Here is a 15,192-nt window from a genome sequence, read left to right as displayed (position 1 = left end):
TGAGCTCAGTAAGTGTGAAGAAAGCCCTTTCAACGTCGAAATAACTTTTAAAGTGAAAACACTGAGCTGACAGGTTCACAAAAGTATAAACATTATGTTTAAAGGCTACAAGCTAATAAGTTTTCAAAGCTCAACTAAGGTTAACTTCGTTGTAAGCAAATTACCCCAGTTTCATGTTATTGTTACTAATTGTATTTCACCCTTTTCTTACATTTAAGATTCAAATGAAATAAACACATAAATTTTTATTTAATATTTAAATTTAACTTTAAAGGTTATTCAGGATCTTAAACAGCTTTAAACATTTCTGCTGACTAACTTGATAACAATAATAAATAAATAAATATAATAATAAATAATAAATCGAATAAATAAATATTAATTAAGTAACTCAGCTAAATGGCTAACATAACGGCAAATGTTTTGCCTGTTAATTAAACTATTAAACACAATTTCTATTTACAGCACACTAATTAATGCCCCAATACAAGTAACCGCCACCTGACGACCGCCGGACAAACCGCCAGACAGACAGACAGCAGCTGACAGCTATCTCTGGTGCGTCTGATGAACATTTACAGACATATATCAATATATATGTGTATGTATGTATATGTATACATATATTTATGTATGGCTAGGCTATCTAAAGTTTAATTTGCATAATTACAGCTCCAGGCGTTAACACCTGATGTGCGCTGACGTGACTTTTGTGAACTTTTGCTTTTCTCTACGCCAATTTACGAGCCTGGACCAATTTGTTGATGTCGTTGTAGGTGGAGAGCATTGCTGGATTTTCGAAATCCTTAAATTCTTTGCATTTGTCAAACGACTCCTCACAGTCGATGCCATCCTGGCCATCCTTCGCCGCCCTCATGTACTTAAAGAAGCGCAGGATATCCGGATTGTCAGACGTGGGCTTGCGCAGCTCATTAAGTTCCCTGAAATGGATGGCATGTTTAAAATAAATCAGTTAGTTTTATTTGCAAATAAGCACGTGGCATACTTTTAGGCACTCGAGATACTCACCGGCTTAGCTGGGCGGACACAAGATTACTGTACGGAGCATACTTTGCGGGATTCGCATACATCAGACAAATGAGCTTCTCGCGGCAGTTCTCATTCTCCGAGTTGAGCTGCAGCTGTCCAAAGACCGAGTCCAGTCGCGACAGCAGCGGACTGTAGAAGGGATCGTAGTTGGAGAGCAGCAGAGATGAGCTGGGCACCTTTTGGAAGCTCTGGAATGTATTCATGTTCGCCGGCGATGGTGGCTTCTTTGCCATGCCAGGTGCAGCCATTCCCGGGCTAGAGGAGCCCCCAGAGAGACTTTGTGAGTTCTTGAATGATGCTGCCCCCAAACTCTGCAATGCACTGAGATACGTATCCTGCATCTGCTGCTGTCCGCCGTAGCGCGACAGCGTTTGCTGACTCAATGAGTTTGTGTTGAAAGGCGTGAATTGGGGATGCTGTTGGGAGGCCTCTGCAAGGGAATGAGATGAGTTAACGGTATTGGTATTGAATGTGTTAGGCCAGTTGACAAACCTCCATTGTTTTCATAGCCCACATTGGTTTTGCCATCGTCGCCAAAGCTAAATTTGTTGTCATCGTCAAAGTTAACGCTGTTGTCCCTGAAGTCCAACTCCTGTGGCGGCTCCATGGGACGAACAAAGAGCGGTATTGAGCTGGCCGAGCCCGAGCTGATGCCTATTGATGAATTGAGCAACTGTAGTAATCTCATTTTTGGGCTCGCAAATAAAAACAAATTACACTTACCCTTGCCAATCAGCCGACTAACACTACCAATGATAGTGGGCAAAAACAAGGCGAACAGCAGACTCTTCAGAACCTGAAGTCCCATATAAATGGGCCACATAATCTTCTTGAGTCCTGCAGAGAAATTAATTCATCAGTAAATCCATTATGCATAAGCCAAAGGCTTAGCCTACTTTCAGCTTACCAGAAAAAAACAAAAGTCTCGCACTTTGCATTGCTCGAGGAATGTTGAGCTCCACGTTGGCATCCTCCAGCACACTCCGCTGCCGCCTTTGTGGCTGCTCTGTTGACGGCTTTGTATGATTCTGCTGTAGAGCCAAGACCAAACCTGGCATGGGCTCATATTTGCCCTGTGTAAAAAACTGTTCCACATACTCCATTAGCAATTCCTCCAAGCCCTGCAGTTCATTGTGCAACACAGCGGAACTTTCGCTGCTGTTCTTCTGACTCTGTTGTTGACCTGGAGTGATTTTGGCTGTTCTCTCAACCGGTTTGACAGTAGTTGTTGCCATAGTTGGCGCCTTAATCGGTTCTGACCTTTGCGTGTAGTCATTGCGCTTGATTGCAACAGCAAGTCGCAAGTCGCTTTCGCTCTCCATAGGCTGAAAGACTCGATACTGTCCCGATTTAGTGAATACATTCCTGGAGATGAACTCGGGACTGATGTCAATGGGCATTATGGGCAGAAAGGTGTTGTCATCGTTTCGCGCCAGTCCCGTCATCGTTGTCAGTGGTTGACTAAAGCTTGTGTCGCTGGTTGAGTTTCTTCCCGTGGCTGTGGCATGCCCCAACTGGCAGAGTAGCAGCAGCAAGTTGCATAGCAGCGGAGTGCATCTTCTTTTTCTGTGCGTGTTTGCTTTTAATTTGAACTGACGCCTGCCATTGGCATCGCCTTCTCGTTGGTTTGCTTTACTTAACATTTTCATTACCTTTTTGTTGGCTGTTTTGGTGTATTTCTTTTTTCGCATGCCACAATTTCACTTGCTGCGTTTTTGCCACAATGTTGCACGTTCTGCTCGTCGCTGTCATGGAAATGGAATTCAATGCGTTTAAATTAATTTTTCTGCTTATTTTTTTATTATTTATTCTTACTGCTTTGGCGAGAATGAGCAAATTTCACCAAAACTGCGGCTAACCCGTAAATAAATAACTGTACAGCACGTGCGTAACTGGCTGCCAACTGTGACCTTCGTTAGACGCCCCCAAATGTGCCACGCCTCGCAGCCGCTAATCACCCAGCCTAACGTTTGCCCCACTTCCTCCCTTGCCCAACATTTTTAAAGGTATTCGTGCACACTGCGTTTTGTTAGGCGTTAAACAAGCAATGCACGTCGCGACTTCGACTTTTTATTTGTCTTTGCCGGCGACGCTTTCAGACACACCATGAAACGAACAGACGGACAGACGCACAGACAAACTGACGAACTGACGTATCCAGAGCGAGCAGCTCTCTGAGCGAAAAGTGAAAATGTATACAGTTTGTTTATATTTGCACGCCAAGCATTTCAGTTAAGCTGTGGAGCTGTTGTGAGCGATGTTTGCTGTTTGCCTCTTGCTGCCTGCCTCTTGCTGCTTGCCTCTTGCTGTTTACCGTTAGCACCTCCAACGCATATATCACGAACTGTTCATGTTGAATTTTCACTTTCATTTTCACAAATGGCGCTTGTAGTATTATAATAAATACTTTAAACAGCTATTACAAAATCAGAACTTACTATTAATGTATCTACATTATTATTGCATGACGAATTTTTCTTATTTTATAACTCTGCTAGACATATAGCTTGTACCCCCAAAGAACCGTCCAGTATAATCTGACCTAAGCTTACATTTAAGGCTCCTTAAGTTGTATATAATACATAGTAACACATCACTCAATAAGTCCCAAAAATAACTAAAATAAACAGCAACTTTTATACAAAATTCAATTTTATTCTGCAATGTTATATTTTTCTAAGATTATACCCTGATTCTATCGCTTCTCTATCAATGCGATGCCATTTTGGGAAATGGAAATGTATCTTTTTTAGGCCATTTGGACCTATTTCAGGCAAACGCGGTACTCCATTTGAGAACAGCTTTCTTATAGGCAAAAGTTCATGTTAGATTTTTGAAATTCTTTTATCTGAAAACTTTTACTTCTTACCTACCTACCTCAACTTTATTTTACGATCAAAAAAATATATTTTATAGATTTTTTTTTATATTTTTCGGAACAACTTCCGAATTTGGACGATGAAAAGTACTTCATCATTTGTGTTTGTACGATCACGTTTAACCTCATAGTTCCAGCACAAACCGTTGTTTTTAACGGAGCCTGCTCTGAATAACATTTATCAATCAATTTTATGGGTTCAAAAGTATTTATTCTATAAAAAATTATTTTTTTCAATGCAAGAAAATGCTGATTTTTTCATTGCTTGAAAATTTTAAAAAGGAACTTTTTTTAATTGAAAGTTAGTTGCAAACTAATAATACAATTTAGCTTAAACTTGGACACAGATCTTTTAAAAGATGGAATTTTCGAGAAAATATATGGATTTCTTGTAAGTGGCAACAATTACATGACTTATTGAGTGATGTGTTAACTAATGATTAATAAGCTACCGTTGAAGGACGACATTTTCACTATTTTTTTTTAGAATATCCTAGTTCTTACTTCAAACTATAAGATGAAAATACTGCCATTTATAATCATATCATCACATCATCATTCATGTTACATCAAAGTTTTGCTTTCATTAGAACTACTAACTAGATAATTGTTAAATGTAGTTATATCATTGTATTATTGTATATTTAAGTAAAATTGCTCTCCTTTACCAAACGACAATCTACAGCACATAGTGTAGTGTATGGCTTTAACTTAACCAGCAGATGCGAAAATATTTCACTGGCTAAGCATCTTTAATTATTTTTCCATTCCTTGTGCATTCTATTCTTATCTTTAATTATTCAGAGTCTGCACGTTTCGAGGAACTCCTATTAAACAACGGTCTACTGCGTGTACATGCAAATGAGCTGCCACTAATAAAAGTTGAAACTACAACCAAATTTGGTTGGCAGAACAAGCTAACGACTGATTATCACGCTGTAAGAGTATGTACAAATATTCGTAGGTATGGATATCTTTACTATCTGCATCTCTGAGGGTTACCTGGCTGCAACTTTTTAATTTGTGCTCCGACAGGTTTTCATGCTCTATTATTCTGCCCTCATATGATGGCCCAGACAAGGCAAACTTTACTTATGTTGTTGCAGTTATCTGGCAGAAGCTTTTAATCAGATTTGCTCTTGGTCTTTTACTTTTACTATGAAGCGCAGCTCATCACAATTCTGTTCTACTGTTCATCCAGCGCAAGTTTCCCAATTAATCCATAAAACTTTTGAAACTTCTGACACCCCCTAATGCAAATTGATGGAATTGGAGCATAAGTCGCGTCATAGTCGTCGCATATGAATGTCATTAACTTTATGCAAGTGGTAAGTGTACAAAGGGCTAAAGGCTAACAGCTTTAGTTTTTGGGCTTTGTGGGGCTAATAAGCTTGCTGTCAGCATTTGCGACACGCTCAGGCAAAGTTGACGGTAATGGAACAAAGCACAAAAGTTGGACAATACCACAAGCACCAACAACAACAGCAAGTTTGGATAACCAGTTGACCAGTTGACAAACAGCTTCAAGTTAGCGGTCAAAAATGGTCATAAACAAGCGTTTGGTACCCACAATTGTCTGCTAGAAGGTGACATAACTGTAACAATAGCAGCCTAGAAACAGTTGTTAGATTTTAGTAAATAAATGCATGTAACTAACCGACCTTTGACCTGTCTAAATTAACAAAAAAAAAACTCAGAAACAAGGAAATGAAACTAAGATCAACCAGCGAATTTTTAACTGTTAAAGTACATCAGACAATTTGTTTACAAGCGAAGTCTTTGGATTAACAGAATAAAAATACTTGAGCTTTAAGAAGATTATTGGCATATAAGAAAGCGGTGCTTATTAAAATATGCACACCTCGGTTCTTGATATTGCTTAGCGTATGCTTCATTTACATCAATTTTTACATCAATTTCCAGGTCACGTCCTTCCTTGTTGCGTCTAATGCAATTTCTCTGTGCGTCAAGTGAAATGTTGTTTTCGCCAATTAGTTACCAATTTTGGCCTGCCTGCAGCACGAGGCCATTAAGCAGTGATTGTTTTTTATGTTTTTTGGGGCGTCGTCCCGTACGGCTGCCAATCAAACAGAGTGATTTGTATGCGTGCTGAGGTTTAGGTTTGAATTTTGCATTCGCTGATATCACTGCTACTATAATGATATGATTATTTGTGTTTGATGCTGGGTTTCGCTGAGCTTTAGCGTGTTTTTAGAAAGTTACGTATACGACACGTCGTGTGCGGTCATTAAATAGCGTCAATTTCGTACCGTAAACTCAAATTAAATTGTTTGCCTTCAAATGAGCTGACAAATTGCGCAATCGCTGTTTGTACGATGTGCGTGGTAATTTGATCAAATTACGTTTGCAGACAATTCAATTCCATGCTCAAAACAGCGTCACATAAATATTTTTGTTTGCCATTAACTTTGTAAAAGGGCGTCAGCCTTAAATGAAACTCTCATTTCGAGATTGGAGCAAGCACAGATTGTAGCTTTATATATATAAAAATACATATCCTCATGGCCTGCATCTGTCGGAAGCGCACTCAATCTGGCATTGAAAGTTGCTGCATCTGCTCTTTTTCAGTCCGTCTGTCCGTCCGTTTGTCCGTCCGTCTGTCCGTCCGTCCTCAGAGCGAGAGTTGAAAATCCGCACAGCATCAGACATTTATGCGTTAATATGAGTAAAATGAAAGTACGATGTTCGAGCGAGTACGAGTAGCACATTGAGTGTATCTTTAAGATGTGCCACTCTTACATTTCACCAACCCATACCACAATTACACGCCTCACTGAACCAACTCAGTGCGACAGTTTACAGTTTATAGTTTCAGTTACAGTTACAGTTTGGAAATCAATAGTCTGTGAAATATTCCCTTTTAATTATAGCTGTTGGTGCAGTAGCCCGTAAAACAATATTAACGTACTTTTGCTGACACCAACAACAACAATAACTTGACAAAAACAATATCAACAATAACTATAACGATGAGTGTGTCTGTTGGTGACTTTCTTATAGGCGAATGACGCACAGGCATACCAAATTTTAAAAAGAAAGTGTCAAATGAATTCTCCTCCAAGCGGTGAATTGAGGTAGGCCAGCTGTTAAGTGTTAAGTGCTTATATAACAGCGCATCTTCAACATCTACGAAGCCAACTTGATAGAGACCGTGGCAGCCTAAGACCCAGACTCAAGACCCAGACCAGACCCCGACCGAATCAGAAAGAAGGAGAGTGTAGAGAGGAAAGGATTGAAAGGGAGAGTAAACGAGACTTGAAAGCGAAGACAGTAAAATATTAACAATTGTCTGAATTTTGTTATGTTATTATAATTATTATTATTATTCGGTTTATTACGGTTATGTGTGATATTTGTTAATAATGGCCTGTAACGAGCGTACAATTTCATAAACATTGCCGCATTATATCTAAGCATGAGTTGTAGCTGTCATTATTCAGTTCAGCCATAATGTTATATGAACCCAAATGTAGCATTTAATATACACATTTATTTGGTATATTTGAATTTTACCTGTTGTATAACGACAATCAGTTGAGCGGGCTGCAACTCTTCGTTAATTGAGTTTTTGTACACATTTTTTTATGAGAAGCGTGCGAAAATCCGTTGGCTAAAAGAATTTTTATTTTTTATCGATTTACAAAGTATTGGCAACTTTCGTTTTATTTATTCGTTGTTTGGAAATTGGAATTGCAATCAGTTTTTTTTTTTAATTTTTGTGTTGCCTTGGTGAAATGCTGCACTGACTGACCAATTGACTCACTGGGTAACCGACGAAAACCCGTTCACTTCACGTTAACTTGATTGAATACATCTCTTGGAAATCACTGTCAATGCAATTGTTGCGTTTTCTTCTTTTCTTTTCACTTCAGATCAAATACAAAGCCTGCTTTAATCCATCGAAGCTCATGGCAATGATTTGTATATTTATTTTTTTGCTTTTTGGCATCTATTTTAATCGATGTGTGACTGAACCGCAACAGTTTCATTTAACTGGTGCTTTCGAAAAATTTCATTCTGCGACTGCGATTGCGACTGCGATTGCGACTGACGTGTAGCTCGCCAAGAGTTGGACTGTCGGGCGAAAGCCAATGGCTGTAAAGTCGACGGCGGGTGCGATCAACCAGTTTGCTGCGTTGCCGTAACGTAAGACGTTACGTTGCCGTTGCCGTTGCCAGTGACGTAGAGAGCCACAGCTGATGGTTTGCTTGAACGGGAGCTTCGGTTGAAGCTGCTTAAGAGCAATGTCGCGACATGACATTGACGTCGTAAACAGAGTGACAAAAACACAAAACAAAAAAACAAAAATAACGACAAAACGCCAGCGACAATGGTTTTCTCTTTTACTCAGGAAAATTTAAAGTTAATGAAAATCTGAGTGTGATAAAAAACAAAACAAATTATCGCTGTACGGAATTGCCTGTCAACTTCTGCATGCAACGTTTGTAGATTGTAAATCTCTTGAAATGTGCTTTTTATCATGATAAACATCGCTGTGCATTGAATTAACGGAAACGTTGCACTTATACAATAAGTTAGCACTCATTCCACTTTCGTTTTTAATTCGCAGAATTCTGATGCCTTATCAAGTTCTTTAGGCAACCAAAAAAGCTACTAATTTTAAATTTTAATTAAAACACATTAAAATTAATGAAAATGCTTGATGTCACATGTCAACATAAGAACGTTCAGGAATTTCTTGTTGACATTCTGAAATTTGTAAACTTAATTAAGGTAACCAAGTGGAGCATAGACTTTGATAGAGTATTGGGTATTATTAATTTAGTGGCTTGTGAACGAGTTTCTATGGCCGGCTTATGCCTGAGAAAGTTGCCTTATAGAATTGGCCAACTAAGCAAGACATTGTTATTAATTTCTAGTGACAAACGTTGCCATTGAGCTGTGACTAACGACCAGAAACTGAGGCAACCTCCTACCCCGTACATGACAACAATAATTCAAAAGTCACAAAATCAAATAGCAAAACGAAATGAAAGCTAGTTAATGGAACCGCAAAATCAATAACCGTCTGCTCCCAATAACTACTTACTATATACATACTTATAGTAACAATGGCTGTGCAATGTTTTTGCCCGAATTGAGAACATCTTTTGAGGGGTCTATTGAAATGGAAATCTACAATGTTTCAGTGAGTAGTTGGATGGAAGGGTATTAAGGCGTGTAAACTCTTGTGAAAGTGTCCAAAATTCATTTAGCGTATATTAGCCAGAAAGCTGACAACTGCCAACCCATAGAAAGTACTTAAAAAGCTCATCATTTAAACTGACGTATGTTTATCACATTTCCAGTGAATCTTCATCTTTTCTGAAGCTGCTTTTCAACTGTCAAAGACCTATTACGTGATGAGAGATAGATTTTAGCCACATTTGGTATGCATTAACGCTTCTCCAGTTAGCAGAGGAATCTGAGTCGGTTGGTCAATGTTGAACTTTGTCAATATTTGCGAACCTTTCCTATGAATTTCATTTCTTTTTATTAATTTCACTTTTACTCATAAATATGTTAATAATTTGCTCACGATTCGCTTAATTCACAATGATTGACCTCTGGCTTTGTCAATTTTATTTTCATAACAAATCTTACGCATTTTGCTCGATTTTTTGTCGAGTCGATTAACACTTTACAAATAATTTTAGAATGCCTAGACTGCCGCTTGAGTTATGTAATTTGTCCAAGAAGAAAGTTAAATAACATTTCTTTTTACTTTCCACTGCTAGACAGAGATCTCTTAAGGCCCAAATAAATTTTAGCATGTGGTCGACAGTGTTCGTTAGTGACATCAGATGGCATGACCAGGCCGGGCTTAAAACAAATAAATAAACACTTTCACATGCTACAAGTGCAAAGTGGCGTTAAGTTCGGGAATATGTTCGACGCCAAGATACCCTGAATATTCAAAAAAATATATGTCAGTACACTGAAAAAATAAGAGCAACTTAAAAAATCAAGAACATTCATCTTAAGTATTTTGTTCTTAAATTAAGAACATTTTAAGACCATATAACTAATACTAAGAATATTAATCTAAAAAATCAAAGTTCTTAGTACAAGAATAAAAATCTTAAATTGTTAGGAAAGTATAAATATGTACTATCATATGAAATCAATAGTGGCTGGTGGCGCTATGGTTAGAGAGACCGCTTCAGATGTGAAGTAGTAGGCGGCGGTTCGAATCCCACTCGTAACAAATTAAAATAACATTTATAAAATTACCAAGACTAAAAAGGATGTATAAAAATCCAAATAAAACAAGGGGGCTCCGCCCCCTGCTCGCTTCGCTCGCCTACCCCCGGCTCGCTTCGCTCGCGGTGAGGTGCGGCTACAGTCGAGCACGCTCGACAGTAGGATACCCTGTGCCCAGTCTCTATAAATAATAATTTGTTAATAATAGAATTGATTATATACATATAAAACTATGTATATCTTAAAATTTCGCCGCTCGAATTTGCATCCGATTTAAGAAAATCGGTTCCCAGGGAACACCACGTGGAGGCCATTACAATTGTAATAGGGTCACTTTTCAAATCATTACTTAGTGACCTACGAGTCGACTTGAGCTGCCTAAAAGCTCCTAAGTTCCCCAAAATAAAAAATTCTGCAAATTTCAGCAGCAGACATAATAAAGAAGATAATAAACGGATAAATTATAATTAAGGAATACGTAATTAATACACTCTGCAAAATTCAATAGCAGATATTATAATTAAGAAAGACGTAAGAATAAAATGAGATATATATATATATATATAAAGTAACGTATAAATAAATAATATGGAAGACGTAATTAATAAGTTCTGCAAAATTAAATTGCAGATATAATATTATTAGAAAGACATAAGATTAAAATTAGATATTTATAAAGTATTTGTACATGTATGTATGCTATCTAATAGTACATACCATCTGTCATGTTAATCTATACTACCTTCAACACTAACAGAAAGAGCACTGTGGTAACTATAAACAGTCTCAAAAGTCCTGGCGCTTATAATATCTGCAGAAATATTTGAAAACGCCCAATCAATATGTGTGTCCAAATTGGTAGTGGACGTATTCAATCCTAGTAAGCTTCTAAATCCCCTACTCTGCAGATTGTTATATATTTCTACCGTGGAGCGCTCCAACGTTTTCAAACATAAATTGAAATCCCCTAATATAATAGTTTTCCCATTTAAAAAATCATATTGCCGAAATAGATCCTCAACTTCAGTTCTAAACACTGATGGCGGATATGTAGGATTTTTGTATATAATGAGAAAAGTTATAGATTTGTATGTAAATATGACATACTCGAAAAAACACGAATCAGTTATATTATTTCTACCGCTTACTTTAAAAGAAATTCCATTCACTATTTCATTCTTGGCATAAACTAAAATACCTGTTGAACGTCGCACAGACTCAAGCTGGACAGCAATACTGAACCCAGGAATTTCTATATTTACATTTCTAAAATTAGTGGCTTCCACAAAACACAGAAAAGACGAAAGAAGCATAAGTCTATCTGATCGAATATCTGAAATATGTAGATTAAGACTTTGAGTGTTGTGAAAGAAAATGTCTAAGGCGGAACTGTTAACCAAGTGATCATAATGTGTTCGAAGAAGTTTAGCAGTCCGCAAATTTTCTAATTGAATTTTGACCTTATCATTGTCTTGGGGAGGCTTAGGAGGATTGAAGTTTCCTATTATAAACAATCCCGACGCTGTAGTTGCCCTACTGCATGCAACATACATGGAAGCACGTTCCATTCTTGAACTTGTGTGAACTACTACCTTGCCATAAGTAGCGCCCTGACTTTTGTGAATAGTAATACCTTCTGCAGGTACAACTGGAAACTGCCTACGGTCAATGGTAACTTGCTCATTGTTCTTATAATGAAAGCTTCTTACTAATTTCTGAATAGGGGTCCATAAAGGCTCAGATCGGTGTGCACGTTTTGAGCGAGCAATTTCTCCTACGGTTTCCTCTGAAAACTTAATCCATAAAATAGTTGGAGTATTGGATGTATCAAAATCTATTTGCATCAATATGCCGGATGCTCCGTTAACTAACCCATCACCTGTATCTACATTGACCGTCATCATATATTTTGCAGTGGTTTTTAAGAGAAGAGACATACAAAGTCCCTGCGTTTCTGACGTTTTAAAACTCCTAACACCTACTAATATATTATTTCTTTGTGTCGCATTTAAATGGACGGCTTTTATGAAATCTTCAGCGGTAGAATAAAACTGTTCCGTTGGAATTAAATTAAGTTTTGTTGTGTTGAAATGATCCACCTCATTGTTGCTAGTAAAGAGATGGATTGCGTCATCGGGCACATCGGATGGCTGACAGATCCGTGATCGGATAAGTTGAATATCATCAGCAGTCATGCAACCCGACGCCATATTATTCAAGGCTGACGCGAATAGTTGGTCATCCCGTTGTCGCATGATTTCTGTGAGCTCAAAATACTTAAAAAGGTCCCACAAAGAAGAGCCAAAAATAGCAAAATAAGGATCAGTGGTATTGGATTCAAAAATCCAACGACCACCTACTGGTCGTAATTGTCTTAGATCACCGAAAACAATGACAGAAATATTTCCAAAGGGAGCGGAATTTTTGAATATTTGTTTTAATCGGGAATCCAAGTGTGAGAACATTAATGAACTAACCATTGAAATTTCATCAATAATAATTAATTTAAGATCTATTAAGTTTGAATGCAATGTATTAACTAAATCATGACTTAATGGTCTCAAATGTGAGCGAGACTGGTTGACTGGAAGAGAAAACATAGAATGCAGAGTTGAGCCACTGATTCCGAATGCGGCTTTTCCGGTAGGAGCACATAAAAGAATATATTTATTATTATCATTAACAGACCCATGAACGGCTCCTGCCTTCCGGTTGTACATATCAGACAGGGATTGGAAAATTGCTAAAATAAGTCGGCTCTTTCCAACACCAGCACCGCCTCCAACAAATTCGTGGTACACGGATTTCATTTTGGCATTGTGCATGACATGTGTTAAATAGGTTTTCTGTTTTAAGTTGAGGGACCCAACAATATTACATAAGGTTTCTTCAGAAACTAAGGGTGGGAGCTTAATCAAGCGAACATTGTTATCACCTATATTGTTATCATCCCCATTGACGTTTAAGACATTTAGTTGAGGATCTATCTCAGGCAATCCTAACACTCTAAACTCATTATCTTCTGGGTTTTCTATATTATCCTCATCTTCTGCCTGGACTGCATTATCCAATGCATTTTCAAGCTCACTAGCATCTAATACATTATATTTTCTACGATTGTTTTCTATTAAATCTTTGTTAACGTTACAAAATGCCTCACAATCCCTAGTTAGTAACTCAACTTGTTCATTCCTCCATGGTGCATAGAGCATTACTAATTCCCTAAAATAGTCGCTTCTCTCAGTATTAATATTAAATCTTCTATATCTAATGATGCTTGGACTTAGTCTTTTTCTAATAAAGCCGCTGACATCGCGAAGGGCATAAATTATCGACTCGGTAGCCCTAGGCTGTTCGTTATCGCCTTCTGTGTCATCTGGATTTCTTTCTGAACTGTTTCGTGGATGCCGTTTGCTAAAAACATAATAAGCAGCAAAATCGGCTAGGCATAAACTCTCAAGAACGTCTGGACGTTGAATGTAATGCTCTGCAAGTCCAATTTCGAAAATATCTTCACAATCTTCGGGAAGATTTTGAAGCTGCTCTCTTGATTTCAGAATTCTAACCCGTTTTTCTGGGTGTGAAGTATTTATAAATACTACACCAGTACTGCTACCTGACAAAGGCATCCCTAAACAGCAATAAACGGCTTCCTGAGCAGAGATCTCAGTGCCACAAATAAATTTGTGTCCTATATGTTGTAACTTTTGCTTGATTGTTACATTACCCCGACTAATTTCACTAACTGCTTCTCGCAATAAATTTGAAATTCCTCGCTGGGACTTGTTAATATAATTAACAACATAGGAGCAGCAAGCATAGGGATCCAGAATAAACTGAATATCTATATTTGCTCGCTGCATCAAGAGAAGATGCTTATTATAGCCGTTTACCTTAATAGCACTAAAAGATCGCTTTAAGAAAACTTTGGGTTTCTTTAGACTCGATCTTAGTGCATTAATATACTTCTCATAGGTTAAGTTAGGATGCACGTGGGACAGGAAGTTATTAAAATCTTTAAATAGTTCTAAGTATTCATTATTAAATGGATATTCTAACGCTGCTAGAATTCTTTCTAGATTTCTTCTATGCTCCCCAATATTTTGAGTGTTTTCTCCAAATGGAAACAAAATTTCTGTTTGAGGCATAGGAGGGTATGGAATACCGAATCGACAAATTAGGTTTCCTCTAACTTGTCGTCTGCAAGAATGTCCGTGATTATGAGTTTGATACTCTAGAAATGGTTGAACTTCTTGGCAATTAGTATCAGTTGTGATAAACTGATCAATAAATGACTTGATAGGTTGAATACTGGATTCATCATTTAAGTCGAGCTTTGGGGCATCTTTCAACCAAAATATGCCATGGACATGTGGAGAGCCTCTCTGCTGAAACTCAACTCGCCAATAAAACTGAATGACCCTATGGTTACCAAAAACACCGCCTTCCTGCTTCATTGTTTTCAAAAGCTCCCTGTATCGATGCTCAAAATACCTAGCACATGTTACAGGATCTGCTCTAATAAGACGGGCTTTTGTATCAAAACTTAAATTTGATGCGGCTTCTTCTGTTATAGGTTGCTTATCTACATTATTAGATAGCAAGACTAAAAGCTCCGTCCACTTAGTCTCTGCTGCTGAAAATGTTATGAAAAAGGTCGGCAGACCAATCTGCCTGATCATAGCCATAACTTTTTTCTTTTCAGCTTCCCAATGGGCAGGAGAAGTGCGAATACCCTTTAACATCCTATAACCATCGTCATGCCTAATTAAAGATTCTATGTGATCCACACTAAGGGCGTTTGCTGCCGAAATGCCATGAGTAGCGCTATGCTTACGTAAGCAAATAGAAGTATTATTCCTAATTTTAATCATTTCCAACTTTTTATAGTTAAGAAATAATTTGTCAGCTCTACAACCTCTCCTATCACTATTCCTGAGTTCTGACCTTACTATGGTTGTAAAACTTTCCTGACACTTTCTTTTATTGCCAGCAAATATAGTTGGGAACGCCAACTCCTCAAAATCGTTATCTTCAAT

General features: G+C 37.8%; 1 protein-coding gene across 1 annotated transcript; it reads right to left on the bottom strand.

Moving 5' to 3' along the window:
- Window positions 1-287: 287 nt before the first annotated feature.
- On the bottom strand, window positions 288-8,020 carry LOC117790911. The gene is made up of 6 exons (XM_034630523.1): window positions 7,463-8,020; window positions 1,958-2,795; window positions 1,774-1,887; window positions 1,543-1,704; window positions 1,030-1,480; window positions 288-941 (listed from the first exon to the last, which is right to left on the bottom strand). The coding sequence occupies exons 2-6, from the start codon at window positions 2,739-2,741 to the stop codon at window positions 731-733; spliced, it is 1,722 nt and encodes a 573-aa protein (XP_034486414.1). The 5' UTR covers window positions 2,742-2,795; window positions 7,463-8,020; the 3' UTR covers window positions 288-730.
- Between the last annotated feature and the right edge of the window lie 7,172 nt (window positions 8,021-15,192).

Source organism: Drosophila innubila (assembly GCF_004354385.1).
Source record: "Drosophila innubila isolate TH190305 chromosome 3R unlocalized genomic scaffold, UK_Dinn_1.0 2_E_3R, whole genome shotgun sequence".
Classification (NCBI taxonomy): Eukaryota; Metazoa; Arthropoda; class Insecta; order Diptera; family Drosophilidae; genus Drosophila; species Drosophila innubila.
This window is presented reverse-complemented; position numbering and strand designations above follow the sequence as displayed.

Excerpts from the sequence above, each read along its gene's own strand:
- LOC117790911 (XM_034630523.1), bottom strand. The coding sequence starts at position 2,741 with ATGCGAAAAAAGAAATACACCAAAACAGCCAACAAAAAGGTAATGAAA. Across the intron at positions 1,705-1,773 it reads TAGTCGGCTGATTGGCAAGG|GCATCAGCTCGGGCTCGGCC; the intron begins GTAAGTGTAATT and ends ATTCATCAATAG. Across the intron at positions 942-1,029 it reads GTGTCCGCCCAGCTAAGCCG|GGAACTTAATGAGCTGCGCA; the intron begins GTGAGTATCTCG and ends CATCCATTTCAG.